Here is a 14,470-nt window from a genome sequence, read left to right on the forward strand (position 1 = left end):
GATCGTTTCGCACCCTTTTGTCCGCTGTGGCGCAGCGCTTAGTTTGGCCGTAAATGAGGTTTTTCTTTTTGTTCGCCACCAACCAACACCGCGTCTAATCCGGTAATCGTTTTTTGCTTTTCTTGTTGCTTCCATTTTAGTGGTGAGGAGATGTACCAGTGTTTAAAAATCGAACGGCGCGATACGAATGTGTTCGAGTTCCAGATAAGCAGCCGCCAGTCGGCCAACTACACCGCGACGATATGTAATGATTTCTACTTCAATGACGATCGGTGGCTAACGCAGGGTCGGCTCGATAGCAACGACATCGTATCACCGTGCCCTATTATTGGTGAATTTTCCGGCATCATCCCGGACGACGAAGGGCTGTGCGCGAAGCTGTCGTCCGAGTGTGAATCGCAGGACATCATGTACTATCAAATTTCCGCCTGCGACTATATGAACGAGGTGTACGAAGGTATGTGATCGCCGCATAAGCGGAGGACGTTTCGAGCGTAATACTGATACTAACTGTCTACTGTCTTGTATCTCCACAGAGCGCGAATATCGCTGCCTTGGTCAGTGGACGCACCGGAACATTGTGTACACATACACCCAGCGCCGGGACGTCGGTACGTACGAGTGTTTCGTCGGCACGATGCTGTCCGAGCGGCAGATCTTCATCAAGGAGGCAGGAGAACACTGCCAGCGGGACGTCAACCCGCACCGGTTCGGCATGGAGCTGAACAAGGTGGCCCACTGCACGCAGCCGGAGGTGTTCAAGTCACCGGGCCGGCCCACCCACAAGTACTCGGACGTCCCACAGCCGACCCAGCGGCCGGGGCTGGCGAATGGTGGAAGTGGTGGTGTTGGTGGTGGTACCGGTGGCGGGCACACGGGCGTCCTCGCTGGCACCAGCGGCAATCACTTCCACCAAAGTTCCTCGCCGTCCGCGGTACCCAACTCGACCGTCGCACCACCGTCCAGCGCCACTACCGGGCGCAGTAACGATGGTAGCAGCCGCGGTGGCAGCGGCACCGGCGACGGTAGCAGCAGTAGCGGTGGCGCTACCGGCGGCAACAGCTATCCCCCGTATAAGACTAATTCCAAACACGAACCGGCCTCGGTAAAACCGGGCACCGTCGGCTCAACGGCCGCGCATGTACAGTCGCACTATACCTATTTATTGTTAGCAACGTTTATCTGTGTTATTCTAGGTTGTAAGAACATTAGCTGTTAAACCAATTACCAATTTGTACACAAGCAACGGACAAAAATTGAAGAAAAACAAAACATGAACCACATGAACATCATCCTATCGAGAAAACATCTTAAAACTGCTGCGCCTTCCTCTAGTAGTACGGGCAAAAGCCTTGAAGATATCCGAAAGCGTTAGCGTCCTCAGTAGGCAGCGGGAGCTAGTCCCGATTCGAAGTACGCCCGGTACTGCTGCATGCCTGCCTCGTTGATCTCCTCGTAGTCGACAATCGTTGCCTTGCACGTCTCGTACCATGCCGAAATTGCCGGATACTTGCCGAGATCGTACTGTACCGCCTCGAGGGTAGACACCGTCGCCACCAAGCTGTAGTCCGCCAGCGTCATGTTCGGTCCGGCCGCGTACGGGTTCGTGATCAGAAATCTGTTCAGAAAACCGAGCGCTTCCTCGAGCTTGTCGAGCTTTTCGCCACCGGGGGCGGCACCCTCGAAGTACAGCGGATAGTAGTAATCTTCCACCCGCGCGCTGAGCGTACCGTGGTCGAAAAAGAGCCGTTGATTGATGAGGGCCCGGGCCTGCGCATCCTTCGGGTACAGGCGGCTGTTGGTCCGTCCGTACTTATCGACCAGATACACCAGTATGGCACGTGACTCCCACAGGGTCAAATCGTTATCCACCAGTGTCGGGACGCAATGGAACGGGTTGAGCTGTTGGGGTTTGAAGGGGACAATATATGTGCTCAGGATTAAGGAACTCTCCAACGCACTACCTACCGCAATGAAGGCGGGTCGCAGTTGCTCATCCTTCATCATATCAAGGTACTGCATGTTCAGGTTTAGCTTGAGCGCTTTCGCGACCAGCATCACCGATCGGCAGTAGGGCGAGGCAGGATGATAGTAGAAATCCATCTTCTTCACAAACGCTGACTGTACACGTCCAACAGGTAGAGGCACCGACAGGCAAACACGACTGCGCGAGGCCTCCCAAAAACTGGTGGGTGCCGTCCAGTACATCTTATCACAACACCAGGATTTAGACCACGATGACGCGCCGATATCGATTATGTATGCGGTAGTCAGATAGCTGATAAAATAAACACCCCACTGAAGCCCTTCCATATCTTGTGCAGAATTTTGTCACAGACGACCGTTCCACCATAGCGCGCATGGATTAGACTTTGCCGTTTTCCTGCTCCATCCATTTTTGGAACATCGCAACAGCCCGCTGCGTGAGGTCGGTGTAACCGGCAATCACCTCCTTGCACCGTTCGTACCACCGGCGGACGGATGCGTACGGTGCGAGCTCAAACTTCAACAGCACCAGCATGGACACGGTGCAGACGAGCGAGTAATCGGCCACGGTAAGACAATCGCCCGCCACAAACGCGCTGTGTTGCAGAATGCCGTCCAGCACGGCAACCGCCTCGTTCAGCTTTTGCCGATCGGTCTCCACCGGTACGGCACGCTCCAGCACGACCGGGCTGTAGTACACGAAGATGCACTTGTACAGTGTGCCACACTCGAACAGCAGCCGTTGGTTCACGATCGCACGCCGTAACGGATCGGGCGGGTAGTAGGTGCTGCCCGCCGGTGCGTACTGCTCCGCCAGATAGATCAGTATCGCTCCCGGCTCGCAGATGGCCACACTGTCGACCACGAGGGTCGGTACCGTGTGCTGTGGGTTGATTTTCTTAAACTCCGCGCACACATAGTCCTTCCGGTGTACGTCCAGGCTGATCAGATTGAACTGCAGATGCAAAGCTTCGCCGAGCAGCAGTATGGCCCGTGACGGTGGTGACAGGATGTTGTAATACAAATCCATCCGCTGGCCAGACTGAGATCAAACCGCACCACAGTGCGACTGGAGATGCTTTATTTATACAACCGGCCGTCACCGCGTGGGGTGCTCGATATCGAGAGAATGATGGATTATTGTTGGGCTTGTAAAATGCTACCGTTATTAAGGTTGTTCGGTGTGCAATTTCGGGAGATACAGAAACGGGTGCCCTCGTTGGTACAGTGTGTGGAGCATTTCTAATGCTCTCGGCAGTTGTATCAGCGCCCTTTCTCTTCCAGAGTGTGTTATACTTTTAAACGCCTGGATCTATGCAATCACGAGAGTTCGAGTGGAGTGGATGAAGTTGTTGGAGAAAGATATAATCTTAAAAGTTCTCCTACTTTTAACTTGCTCTTTGTATTCTACTTAATTAATGAAAAATTGTTCTCCAGCTCTTATCCCTAAAATATTGCATATTTACAGGGGCTTCTTACCAAGGCAAAACCTATTGAATGGGCATCTTAACTTCCACATAATGTACAATATAATATAGAAAAACAGCACTTTCATATCAATCTACTGGACCTAGTTCAATTTCCGGCAGTGCCGCATCAAAATCAATCAGTGGCACGTTATCTACGCTTATTCCTGCCGTAATGACTTCTCAGCCGTTTGTTTGTTCCCCGTGCCCGGCTGTCGTCATTCCCCAAAAAACCACTCTAGCAATGCGACTCAATCAGTGTGGTTGAGAACATGCGTTCATTGATCATTCCACAGTCACAAACGAAGCACTGCTTCGTATTAGTGAGATAACTGCTAATCTGTCGTCATTTCCAAAATTTCTTCGCAAATAAAATACGTTACGCCAGTCAGTCGTGTGTGATTCAGTACAGGCTGCGCGTTTGGCATTCTGGGCGAACGTTTCTTTGGACCATGGAGCTGTACAGTGATATAGTTTCTCCACCGTGTCAGAATGTGCTGCTGGTAGCGAAAAGGTTGGGCATTTCGCTTAGCGTGAAGAAGTCGAACATTCACGATGCTGCTGATGTAGCTGCACTGACGAAGGTACGCGTGGGCACGACTATTTAGAAGATGTAAAACTGAACCAATCAGCTTCCTGATTACCGATTCAGCTCAATCCGCAACATACGATCCCCACACTGGTGGATGATGGACATGCCATCTGGGAGTCGTACGCAATAGCCATCTATCTGGTGGAAAACTATGCGCAGGATGATATGCTCTACCCGAAAGATACTAAAGTACGATCGGTCGTAAACCAGCGTCTCTTCTTCGACATCGGAACACTCTACAAAAATGTGCTTGCCTGTATTGACGCTACTGTTGCGGAGCAACGGTTGTCGGAGGAGCTTCGCGGCAAATTACGGCAAGCTCTGGATCTTACGGAGAAATTCGTTACCGAACGATCGTTTATAGCGGCTGATCATCTAACGCTCGCGGATATCTTCGTGCTCGGTAGCATCACTGCCCTGGAATGGATAAAGTACGATCTGGAGCAATATCCAAGCATTAGGGGCTGGGTCAGAAAGGTGACTGCAGAATTCCCTGATTACAGTGATTTTTACAAGCAGATCAGAGAAGACACCAAACAGTACATAGCTACTCACTGTCCAGATTTGCAATACTAAATAAAGTTAACATTTTCACAACCATAAAATCATGGTTCCAAAGAATTTGTATGTTTGTTTTATCTTCAACAGTAATAATACGGTGACCTCATTATACGATCATATTAGAGTGTGGCAAAGAAAACTACGGGCTTATAATTACATATAAAGAAAACTATAACAATCAAAATTGTGTATAAAAAGTTATTCAAAATTATGCTCATTAATTTAAAATATTTGTGTGACCAGCTAAAACATCTTGTCAATTCCGTTGCGGTTGATTCTTTTTGAAATTATCGTATTGATGTAATGCGTTACGAAGCGTTACATTGCGTTGGGAGAAATCCTAATCGGCACAGTGGCAAAGAACCATGAAAATCTCTACGTATAAATATAATTATCAAGTCAAGTCGATTTAATTTGTTTAACAACTGCAACCTACGTATCTGACGGTTTACGAATTGGACCATATTAAATTTTCTTTATAAATTCTAAAACACAAAAAATATATAAAATAGACGAGTACTGTGTCGACCAGTACAGCAAGGTGGTCGGCCTGCATGCAACAAACTTGTACAAGTTTGTTGCATGCAGTGTTGCTTAACATTGTATATGAAGTTGCGCGGCTCGTACTAGAATTCACCTCTTGAAAACCATGCTCTCCTGGTATCAGAAATCTTAAAACAGTTGGTTAGTATGGAATTTTGTTCCAGCCGACGGAAAGTTTGAGCGTGATGAAGGATGCTTTACGTTTCAACCATCTTCTTTACACTAGCGATCGCTCTCACGGGTTTGATAGTATGCAATGCAATAGTGATGGGCAAATTTATTCCACGCTGCTGGTGTCACCTCTTGAAAAACATGCTCTCCTGGTATCGGAAATCTGAACACAATTGTGTGCACGGCAACGGTATAGTGGTTTTTCGCAGTTGGCCAGTTGATTTTGTCACTTGACAAAAAAATCAAATCAATGTATGCCCACCTTGTATATATGCATCTTACGTTAAAGAAAATAACGAAAGCATACAATACCGACAAACCACACTGAACCACCCTGTTTTGCGTACAAAGATTGCACGTTACAAGTTGTGCGCATGTAGTGATGAACTGTTGTCAAGCGTCACGCGGAGGGGAAACCTAAAGTTTCGATTAGAAGTGATGCGCTCTTAATTTATTATTCCGTGTGCAGCATTGTACATTTGTCCGTAGCTCTAGAACTAATCGCCACGCGTAAGGAACACTATTAGGCTATAAAGACATGATAAAACACTAAGGAATTGTGTGTAATTTCTTTTACAATAGATCGGGTGCCAGCTTTATTCATCCAGCATACAAGGGAAAATTGCTCAGCATTGACAGCTTGCACAGCGTCACACTTGGTCCGGGGTTTGTGTACAATCCGTGTTTGGTGCAAGTTATTGTTTTACGCTGCAAAATCTTTTTGTGGCGCACACAATTTTGCAAGTGCATCTCAGACGAAGCCGAACTCATCCGTTAGCAGTTCAAAACACCCCACCGTAACGAACAGACACCATGTCCGTGGAATGGAAGCGTGATTCGACTGAAATGCTGATAGAGTCGTACAAGAAACATCCGGTGCTGTACGATATGCGTCATCCGCACTATTACAACAAAACCGTCCGAGGGAAGGCACTGGCGGAAATCGTAAACGACGTGATACACTTACGACCGGAAACAACGATGAAGGATGTGGTGCGGAAAATACAAACCCTGCGTACACAGTTTGGGCAGGAGCTGACGAAATCACGCCGTCACTCGTTGAACGGAACGGTGTACCATCCAACAGTTTGGTGGTACCAGGGGCTCAATTTCCTGCAGCCGCACATCAAACATCGTTCCTTTGACCCTAACCCGACAATGGGGGATATGGACAACTGGAAGCAAGAGCCCGACGATAACAGCAGTTTTAATGTTTCGATCGTACGCAACGGTAAATCCTTGTCGCCGAATAATCTCAGCAATCCCGACTACGAAAATTCCGCGGACGAGGTGGAATACGAGACGGAGGTACACTACGAGATCAATTCGATCGATATGAAAGACTTGAAAAGGGTCGAACTGAAGCCAATTACACCGGGAGCGTCAACGGGAAATAAGCGAGAAAGTAATTGGTACCTGGATCGGGATAATCGTAAAGCGGCACGAACTTCCCAAACTGCGCCTATAGTCGTGCAGGAGGAAACCGAGGAACAAACTACGACCACATTGATGGAACTGAATCCGGTCAATTCGTCCCTCGATAATACCGTGACACGTAACGTGACCATCACAGACGACCGTTATAGAAGCTTGGGCAACTTTGTCGGCTCACAGATGGCTAAGATTAAGGACGATTACCTGTACTACGAGACGCAGATGGAGATATTGAACATTATGAATCGGGGCATTCTACGGCAGCTTGCTCTGGACAATCAAAATGGCACAAACGAACAGGAGAGCCACGATTAACGTCTTCTCTGTGTTTGACGCGTTACAAGCTAAACCAATTGTACGTATTCGTATTTTGCCATGGCGACCGATTTACCTTTATCAGATGAAACTGATAAGTACGGAAAATGGTATAAGTTTAGGAAAACTTCAACAAGTAGGATGGAGATGTAATTAATAGACCATGGTCATTTGTCGAAGAGCAGCAAAACCAGCTCTTGTGCTAACTAACATTAGAATTAGAGATGAGAGATGAGTAAGAGTGAGTGAGTGAGTTAAAACCTTCGAGAGAGTTAATGAGTATAAATCAGCAAGAAAAGTTTTTATGACTCCTTTAATCACTCTTTTGCGTTTATATTCACTCTCACTCGCTGTGCCGACTAGAAACTCACTCAGGTGTGAGTAAAACTGTTTTATCACTCTTTGGATTATAATCACTCTGTAAGAGTAATAGGCTAACAGTAGTACCAAGAATTTTAGTTCTAATATAAAATGCACTTGAGATATATTAGCTATTTTCAAGCTATTGTTTTGAGTAAGAGGTGGGATTAACGGAGTATCTTGAGATCTTACAAAATAACATCCAGTAAGGATAATTTTAAAGAAATAGCCTTTCTATACATTTTCTGTACATAATAGAGGCTTGGTGTATTTTTTTACAATAAAGTAATATTTCAAAAATATCACAATTGATTACAAAAGATAAATCGGTTTTCTGGGGCCCCTTTCCATTAGTGGTTCTATCTGGGATGTACGTATGTATAAAGTTCGTAACTTTTGCCGTAAAACTATTTAGATCAGTTGAATAATTTCACTGTACTAGTTGTATGTTAGAAAATTGTCAATGCGCCGCACCATTCTTTTCAACTCCAATGCGCTCTAAATAAGCCTCCCACAGACGATCGCGGTAGATGCGGGCAGTTTCCGATGGTGTTTTTGAGGATAGAATCCCACGCCCAACGACGCACACATCAGCACCGCGTTCCTTCACTACCCTTTCAGGGCTTTCGTACAGTTGGCCGAGTCCATCAACGCCTTCCTGCAGTTTAACGCCCGGCGTAAGCTGCAACAAACCGGGCGACGCAACAAGATCCTTGCTTTGACAAACGATACCGGCCACAAAATCGGTATCCATCTCGGTGGCCATCTTCATCGTCGCTGTCGCATATTTCTCGTCCGTCAGGGTTCCCTCGGTACTCATTTCGGCCAGAAGAAAGACACCGCGCGTTGCGAGCGGTCTATCGACATTGAGGGCCGACTTCAAACCCTTCAGTATGCCTTGCCCCGGTAATGCGTGTACCGTCACCAGATCTGCCCAGTCAGCGATCCGGTAGAGTCCGCCAACGTACTGCTGCGCGACCGTATTACCGATATCAGCAAATTTACGATCTTCCATCAGCAGAAAGTTGTGCTGACGGGCGAGTGATTGCAGCGACCGGACGAACTGCTCGCTAAAGTCGGTTATAATGTCGCAATGCGTTTTCAGCACGCATATGTACGGTCCGACCGCATCGGCAAGATTCAGAATTTCCTCACTGGTGGTCAGATCGGCTGCTAGGCAGAGCATCGTCTTTTTCGCGGCGATCACCTTAAACAGCTCCTTCGCCAGCGGACACTTGGCAAGATCCGTCCGTGCCTCGAAGCTCATCCCGATGCGGCTCAGTTCGTTCACAACAGTGGTACCATTGTTGATGAACGATCCGTCGCTACGGATTTGGCAGGCCTCGATGTACTTGGCGACCGCCTTCACCGTACTCTCCTCGATACGTTTCGCCTCCAGCATGGTCTGTAGCAGAAAGGACAGCGTGTAGAGCGAGTGCATACGAACGCCACGCTCGGCCGTGTTCTGTACACCACCCTGTTCACGATCGACCACCACAATCGCATCGGTTGTGATCAATCCTACAAATCAGCGTGAAAGGGAGTGAGAAAGAGATTGTTTATTTAAGCTTACCACGCTCTCAGTTATGTTTGTTTTTAAATTAATCGTCACACGCTTACCTTCCGAGCGAATATCGTTGACCGTGTCCAAGATGCTCGAACCGGACGTCACGACATCCTCAACGATGAGACACTTGTCGCCCGCATTGAATTTGCCCTCGATCAACTTTTTTGTCCCATACTTTTTTGCCTCCTTGCGCCGTATCAGCATCGGTTTATTGGCCTTAATTGAAATAAGCGTTGCCAGCGGTAGTGCTGTGTAGGGGACGCCACACAAATGTGTCCCAGCCGTGTCCAGCTTGCATTCCACTATGAACTCCTGCAACATATCCGCCAAGGTATCCTGTACGTGTAGCATGGAAAGTATCACCATAGAGCATGTCTTTGTTTGCACTTCTGAGAGACATTCCCAAAGCCGAACCAATCATCCTTGAACCATGACCTCCCTGCACTTACCATTACATCCGGGTGGCTTACGATCACGCGCAAATCGAAGTATACCGGCGAGTTGATGCCCACCTTCATTTTGAAGTCACCAAACTTGAACGCGTTGATTTCGAACAGCTTCAAAGCTAGTTCTTTCAATTTCGAAGCACACACCATGTTGTTCTTGGCTGGTGAAGTTTAACACTAATATTCCGCCTGTTGTTGCTAATCACTGGAAAATAACACGTGGTTAGGTTACTGGAGTAGCGTCAACTCGGTCGTTGGTGGTGGTAGAGCAAGCTATTTAAAACGCCGGCAACACGCACTCCACACCTTCCCTTTTACCAGCCAAATGATCGTTATCGCTAACGACTACAAACCTTTTCTTATTTAATGCTTTCAATTGTTTGTTGTATTCGCTTCGCGTGACAGGCAAGACCGGTTGACGCACGGACAGACGATGGTGGAATGAACGCAGTCAGAAACCGGATTCTCCAATTCCCAAGGAATTTCCATGAAATGGGCAGGGCTGTCCAACTTTATCTCACCATCCATGGTCTAAAATTCTTCCCCAGAATATGTCACAAGTTGTCAGGCCCAAACGTCACAATTCGACTTGACTCCGTGCATAACGCTCGCTCGCTCTAAAAGCTGTTTTCCTCTTGCTTGCGCTCATACGGTAACGTCCGTCGATTGGTAACGCGCATCGAGCGCTCGGCCGATGGGAGTAGATTCTTTCAAGGCAGTAAATTCTCCGCAGCAAACTCTCGCACACCTGTACACTTTGCGCACATCGGTCTTGTATGTATAGGTGGGTTTCATGAGCGTGTCCTTCTCGCAGATGTCTATCTTCTTCGTCACGAATCGTCCAGCTGATCGTTTCGTGACTGACTGATAATACATTTGCTCTTCACGATTTGCCTAACTTTTTGACCGTGAATTAACTCAGCACTGATGCATCGCTAATAAAACCATATGAAAGGGATTGCACTTAATGCACGCCCGCATAGATACTCTGCATAACGGACTTTGCATGCGGACGTTTTGCGCAGTTTATCTTGCAATGCGCCGGTAGTACATAATGCGTACACTTCTCAAGTAACCGACTTTTCTTTAGCACACATTCGTAAAATGCAAAGTACTGGAAGTATTGCGCTACATTCGTCAGTTCTTGGCATAGCAGAAGATCAAGAAGCTGCCAATGAAGCTGTTCCGCGCAAGAATGCGTGAATGTAAACAGTCCGGCAACTGCTTTCGAAGTATGTTTATACTGTAGCCATCCATACACTGTGTAAAAAAGTGCAGTAAAATTGAAGGTCGAAAATCAAGATTGTTTTGATCTTTTCGTTCCTCTATGTGGTTAAAGTAATCCGACAAAATAATCAAGTACCTGGACAAGAACAACTTTGTGCGCAAGTGTCGGTTGAGGCTGTCTCTACCATGCGGAAGATTGAAAGCATTGCGAGCCCTTTGCTATGACAATACACAAACTATTTCCAGCTTAGAAACTTTCTTCGTGGCCCTAGACGGTCCTACCTACTCCACAAACCGTGCATACGTTAATATCAATCGGCTGACCGATTCAATGGTTAGTTCTGAATTTGGTTTTATTCAAAACAACTCTAATGCCCGAATCATTTCCAAATTCGAAATCATATCCTGTTTTGTTATCAAGATAGAAAAAAAACTCAGTATTGTGTGCCACCATGTCTACCACTCAAAACGCCTTGTGAACAGCAAATGATTAATACTTGGATAATCGTATTAATGAACGTATTACTGAACTCTATGCGACATCTTTAACTATTGTGTGCGGTACTGGATCAACTAGTACGGTACGAAAGTGGCTAAGAGTATCTTTTTCCATTTTTGTGACATTACGTTGAATAAACATGACATTCTCAACCTGGTCGGTCGTCGAGTATCATTTGGATCAAAATTGCCCGCTAAAACTACAGTATTCTCTCTTTTCCGATTGATGTTTCTACAGCAATCATCACACATCATCGACATATGACTGCACCATAATGCAACTAACTGCATGATGACCGTCTAATTCTGCCTTCACTAATGTTTATTATGCCGACATATTATAAACATTAAGGAATGAGAAGATTACAATACAAAATAATGTTCACATTTCAGGTACTTATTTAAATGTAACGTTAAACACCATGTCCAAATCGTGCATGGCTTACTACTTTTGATAACGCCTTCCCAAACCGCGATCTTGAACATGCTTCAATGCGTTAATGTTAACTACAACATAAATGCATGAAACAGCACAACCCCCTGAACTCCCAAAACATGACCATATTAGAGATAACGGTTTTAGATCCCTCGTTTTCAGCTGCACCCTTTTTCTCTTTTTGGTTTGATCAATGCAAAAAATGTTCCTTTAAAAATGTAACAAAAATGAGCATCTTCAATATGCATAGGCCTTGGTTTTTTGCCTTAGCCTGTTGAACTCAATGCTGATGGTATTGTTCTTTTGGTGCAAGTGCCTATCGAAAGTCCGAAATGTATTCCAATCAATGGTCCATACCAACGCATCCATCGACGCGTTGATCATAAAACAAAAACCCGCAGACTGGGACTTCGTGGCAACATCGGTTAGCCGTCAAGGTAAATTGTAATCATAAGATATAATACAATAGTTCCAAGGTCTAAAATGTAGATTTTTGTGTGTTTGGGTTACATCTGGATTTAACCGAAAAGGCGTAACTTTTTAGAACTGCAAGGACGAAGCCTCCGAAAAGTGGAAACCTTTTAGATCTCTTTTCGACGTCCCGAAATTGTCTAGACCAAGGTCTAGAATCTAGATTTTCGTGTGTTTGGGTAACTATGAAACATGGAAAGGACTGCATCAAAAGAAGCCACCAAATCTGTTTCTTTTGAAAGAATATATTTCCACTGCATAACTCCAAATGTAATTTGACTGCCCTGGCGTAGCCCAATTAACAAATTCACTCTCTTTCCCATTTACAACAGCCTTCAAACAAAACTTAACCCAAGCTCCAAACGTCACACGACAGGGCGCCCGACGGTAGCCCGACGAGCCAACGGGCTACCGTCGGGCGCATTTATAACGATGACATTTGCTGGTTTTGACATTTGCCGCAACCAAAAAATTGGGAACGCTGGCAAAAACAAAATTTTCGGCTTACGTTCATTTTCAGACACTGATTCCAGTGGAACAGCATCATCATTATCGTCATGAGTTTGTCTCGCCTTGTTTGCGTGGGACCGTAGCGTAAACTATTGTCAATACATTAGAGGAGCAAATATTATTTATTCTGCTTGCAAACCAGACGTGCGATTATAATGTAACTTTAACGACAAAGAATATCACTTGCACGTTCATAGGTCGGATGCGGTGAAGAAAATTTTAGCCTATTTGATCCTCTGCGAGGTGGCACTGGAGCTGTTGTGCGATGTAAAAGGATCATCTACAGGTTAAGGACCCTCTTCTGGTACAAGATGCGTTGGGGGTTACGCAGCATTACACATAAAGTGAAGCTGGGAGTTCGGATTGAATGCATGACAAGGAAGAGAAAACACGTGCACTTTCCTGTACGTTTATTGGCGGAATCCGAACTTGTAGCTTCACTTTATGTGTAATACTGCGTAACCCGTAACAGGTTATGAGCCCAGACAGGATATAATTATCCTGGGAAAGTTCGATTGTACAGTGAAGAAAGGCTTATTATTAATTATAATAAGTTATTTTCTACATGGAATCAACTGCATTTCACATAATTGCAGATGAAAATCTTTCGTTTCTGCAGCGGCTTCTCTCATGTTTTTTTACATGAGCTTCTTGTTCTTCTTCTTGGTGAAGGCGTGACAACCAATATGCTGCCCAAGGTACCAACATCAACAATAGCAATGCCCCCCATGGTAGGTTAAAACTTGCAAATTGTTGAAAAATCGTCTGAATGTTAGTAAAACGTGTTTGTAAAATTAGGTATAATCTTCTTAAAGCCATATCAGATAAAATTGCTGGCCATAATGCAGTAAAAATACCTTAAAAACACGTGTACTCTTCGATTCTGTTGCGTAAATCGACAATGTTAGCCCCTCCGGCTGTCTTTTGCATGCTGGGTTAATTCATAGCATGTTCAATATAAGCGCAATAAAACAAGAAACAAACAAAAATATATCTTATGTTCCGCACACATAATTCATATTACCTGGAATTCAAAGTCATTTGGCATAATAAGTTTGTTTTACAGATCACTTATTTGAATTGTGATCCTATACTAAGCGGGAATGAAGCAAACAAAATATGAGGAAATCTTCCTGATACATACTGCACTACTACAACTGCTCTACGGAATCCAAAATTTGTTTCTTTTACTGCCTGGCATATGGTAATAACAACCGGAAACCCATTTGAATTGGATCAGTTTGGATAGCTGGGCAATACGCTATTTGCCGAATGCACACGCACACACATTCTCACTGCATTCTCGAAAAAGCCCGGAAAAAACGTGCACGTGGAATAAACACGAGCTTGCCGTTTGATTACTCACATATCATGTAAATAAAGAAGGCCTTAAACAAACATTTGAAGGCAAGTTAATCTGGAGCAAATGTGTTGCGTAGTTGGTCGTATTAAAAACTATGCATTCATTTCTTGAATAAATTGAAATAGAAATTGAATTACACATAAAGTGAAGCTGGGAGTTCGGATTGAATGTATGACAAGGAAGAGAAAACACGTGCACTTTCCTGTACGTTTATTGGCGGAATCCGAACTTGTAGCTTCACTTTATGTATAATACTGCGTAACCCGTAACAGGTTATGAGCCCAGACAGGATATAATTATCCTGGGAAAGTTCGATTGTACAGTGAAGAAAGGCTTATTATTAATTATAATAAGTTATTTTCTACATGGAATCAACTGCATTTCACATAATTGCAGATGAAAATCTTTCGTTTCTGCAGCGGCTTCTCTCATGTTTTTTTACATGAGCTTCTTGTTCTTCTTCTTGGTGAAGGCGTGACAACCAATATGCTGCCCAAGGTACCAACATCAACAATAGCAATGCC

General features: G+C 45.2%; 6 protein-coding genes across 7 annotated transcripts in view; 3 read left to right on the forward strand and 3 right to left on the reverse strand.

Annotated features, from left to right (window-relative positions):
* LOC128297226 (uncharacterized) overlaps positions 1-1,289 on the forward strand; it is a 35,006-nt gene extending 33,717 nt beyond the window's left edge. Inside the window, exons 5-6 of the mRNA XM_053032834.1 lie at positions 141-457; positions 537-1,289. Of these exons, the coding sequence (XP_052888794.1) occupies positions 141-457; positions 537-1,219 (1,000 nt within the window). The 3' untranslated portion in view covers positions 1,220-1,289. The remainder of the gene's footprint in view (positions 1-140; positions 458-536) is intronic.
* A 91-nt stretch (positions 1,290-1,380) lies between these two features.
* Positions 1,381-2,124, reverse strand: LOC128309946 (glutathione S-transferase 1-like). Its single transcript, XM_053046460.1, has 2 exons — positions 1,969-2,124; positions 1,381-1,902 (listed from the first exon to the last, which is right to left on the reverse strand). The coding sequence occupies exons 1-2, from the start codon at positions 2,101-2,103 to the stop codon at positions 1,381-1,383; spliced, it is 657 nt and encodes a 218-aa protein (XP_052902420.1). The 5' UTR covers positions 2,104-2,124.
* A 241-nt stretch (positions 2,125-2,365) lies between these two features.
* On the reverse strand, positions 2,366-3,022 carry LOC128298704 (glutathione S-transferase D1-like). The gene has a single exon (XM_053034476.1). The coding sequence runs from the start codon at positions 3,014-3,016 to the stop codon at positions 2,366-2,368; it is 651 nt and encodes a 216-aa protein (XP_052890436.1). The 5' UTR covers positions 3,017-3,022.
* Positions 3,023-3,904: 882 nt separating this feature from the next.
* On the forward strand, positions 3,905-4,620 carry LOC128298703 (glutathione S-transferase D5-like). Its single transcript, XM_053034474.1, has 2 exons — positions 3,905-4,036; positions 4,105-4,620. Exons 1-2 carry the CDS (start codon positions 3,905-3,907, stop codon positions 4,618-4,620), a joined length of 648 nt encoding a protein of 215 aa, XP_052890434.1.
* Positions 4,621-5,715: 1,095 nt separating this feature from the next.
* LOC128298702 (uncharacterized) lies at positions 5,716-7,668 on the forward strand. The gene is made up of 2 exons (XM_053034473.1): positions 5,716-5,829; positions 5,902-7,668. Exon 2 carries the CDS (start codon positions 6,133-6,135, stop codon positions 7,066-7,068), a length of 936 nt encoding a protein of 311 aa, XP_052890433.1. The 5' UTR covers positions 5,716-5,829; positions 5,902-6,132; the 3' UTR covers positions 7,069-7,668.
* A 3-nt stretch (positions 7,669-7,671) lies between these two features.
* Positions 7,672-9,874, reverse strand: LOC128298700 (uridine 5'-monophosphate synthase). Of its 2 annotated transcripts, XM_053034472.1 has the most exons (4): positions 9,795-9,874; positions 9,445-9,646; positions 9,049-9,331; positions 7,672-8,949 (listed from the first exon to the last, which is right to left on the reverse strand). In XM_053034472.1, exons 2-4 carry the CDS (start codon positions 9,589-9,591, stop codon positions 7,889-7,891), a joined length of 1,491 nt encoding a protein of 496 aa, XP_052890432.1. In that variant the 5' UTR covers positions 9,592-9,646; positions 9,795-9,874; the 3' UTR covers positions 7,672-7,888. The 2 variants fall into 2 exon arrangements, with proteins under 2 accessions (XP_052890432.1, XP_052890431.1); XM_053034471.1 differs by having other exon boundaries at positions 9,445-9,853.
* Between the last annotated feature and the right edge of the window lie 4,596 nt (positions 9,875-14,470).

The sequence above is a fragment of the Anopheles moucheti genome, chromosome 2 (assembly GCF_943734755.1).
Source record: "Anopheles moucheti chromosome 2, idAnoMoucSN_F20_07, whole genome shotgun sequence".
Classification (NCBI taxonomy): Eukaryota; Metazoa; Arthropoda; class Insecta; order Diptera; family Culicidae; genus Anopheles; species Anopheles moucheti.

Bases quoted from the DNA above. Each gene is read 5' to 3' on its own strand.
- LOC128309946 (XM_053046460.1), bottom strand. From the start codon at position 2,103: ATGGATTTCTACTATCATCCTGCCTCGCCCTACTGCCGATCGGTGATG. The intron at 1,903-1,968 runs GTAGGTAGTGCG...AAACCCCAACAG, and splicing joins TGCGACCCGCCTTCATTGCG to CTCAACCCGTTCCATTGCGT.
- LOC128298704 (XM_053034476.1), bottom strand. From the start codon at position 3,016: ATGGATTTGTATTACAACATCCTGTCACCACCGTCACGGGCCATACTG.
- LOC128298703 (XM_053034474.1), top strand. From the start codon at position 3,905: ATGGAGCTGTACAGTGATATAGTTTCTCCACCGTGTCAGAATGTGCTG. The intron at 4,037-4,104 runs GTACGCGTGGGC...TTACCGATTCAG, and splicing joins ATGTAGCTGCACTGACGAAG to CTCAATCCGCAACATACGAT.
- LOC128298702 (XM_053034473.1), top strand. From the start codon at position 6,133: ATGTCCGTGGAATGGAAGCGTGATTCGACTGAAATGCTGATAGAGTCG.
- LOC128298700 (XM_053034472.1), bottom strand. From the start codon at position 9,591: ATGGTGTGTGCTTCGAAATTGAAAGAACTAGCTTTGAAGCTGTTCGAA. The intron at 9,332-9,444 runs GTAAGTGCAGGG...CTACACGTACAG, and splicing joins TAAGCCACCCGGATGTAATG to GATACCTTGGCGGATATGTT. The intron at 8,950-9,048 runs GTAAGCGTGTGA...GCTGATTTGTAG, and splicing joins CAACGATATTCGCTCGGAAG to GATTGATCACAACCGATGCG.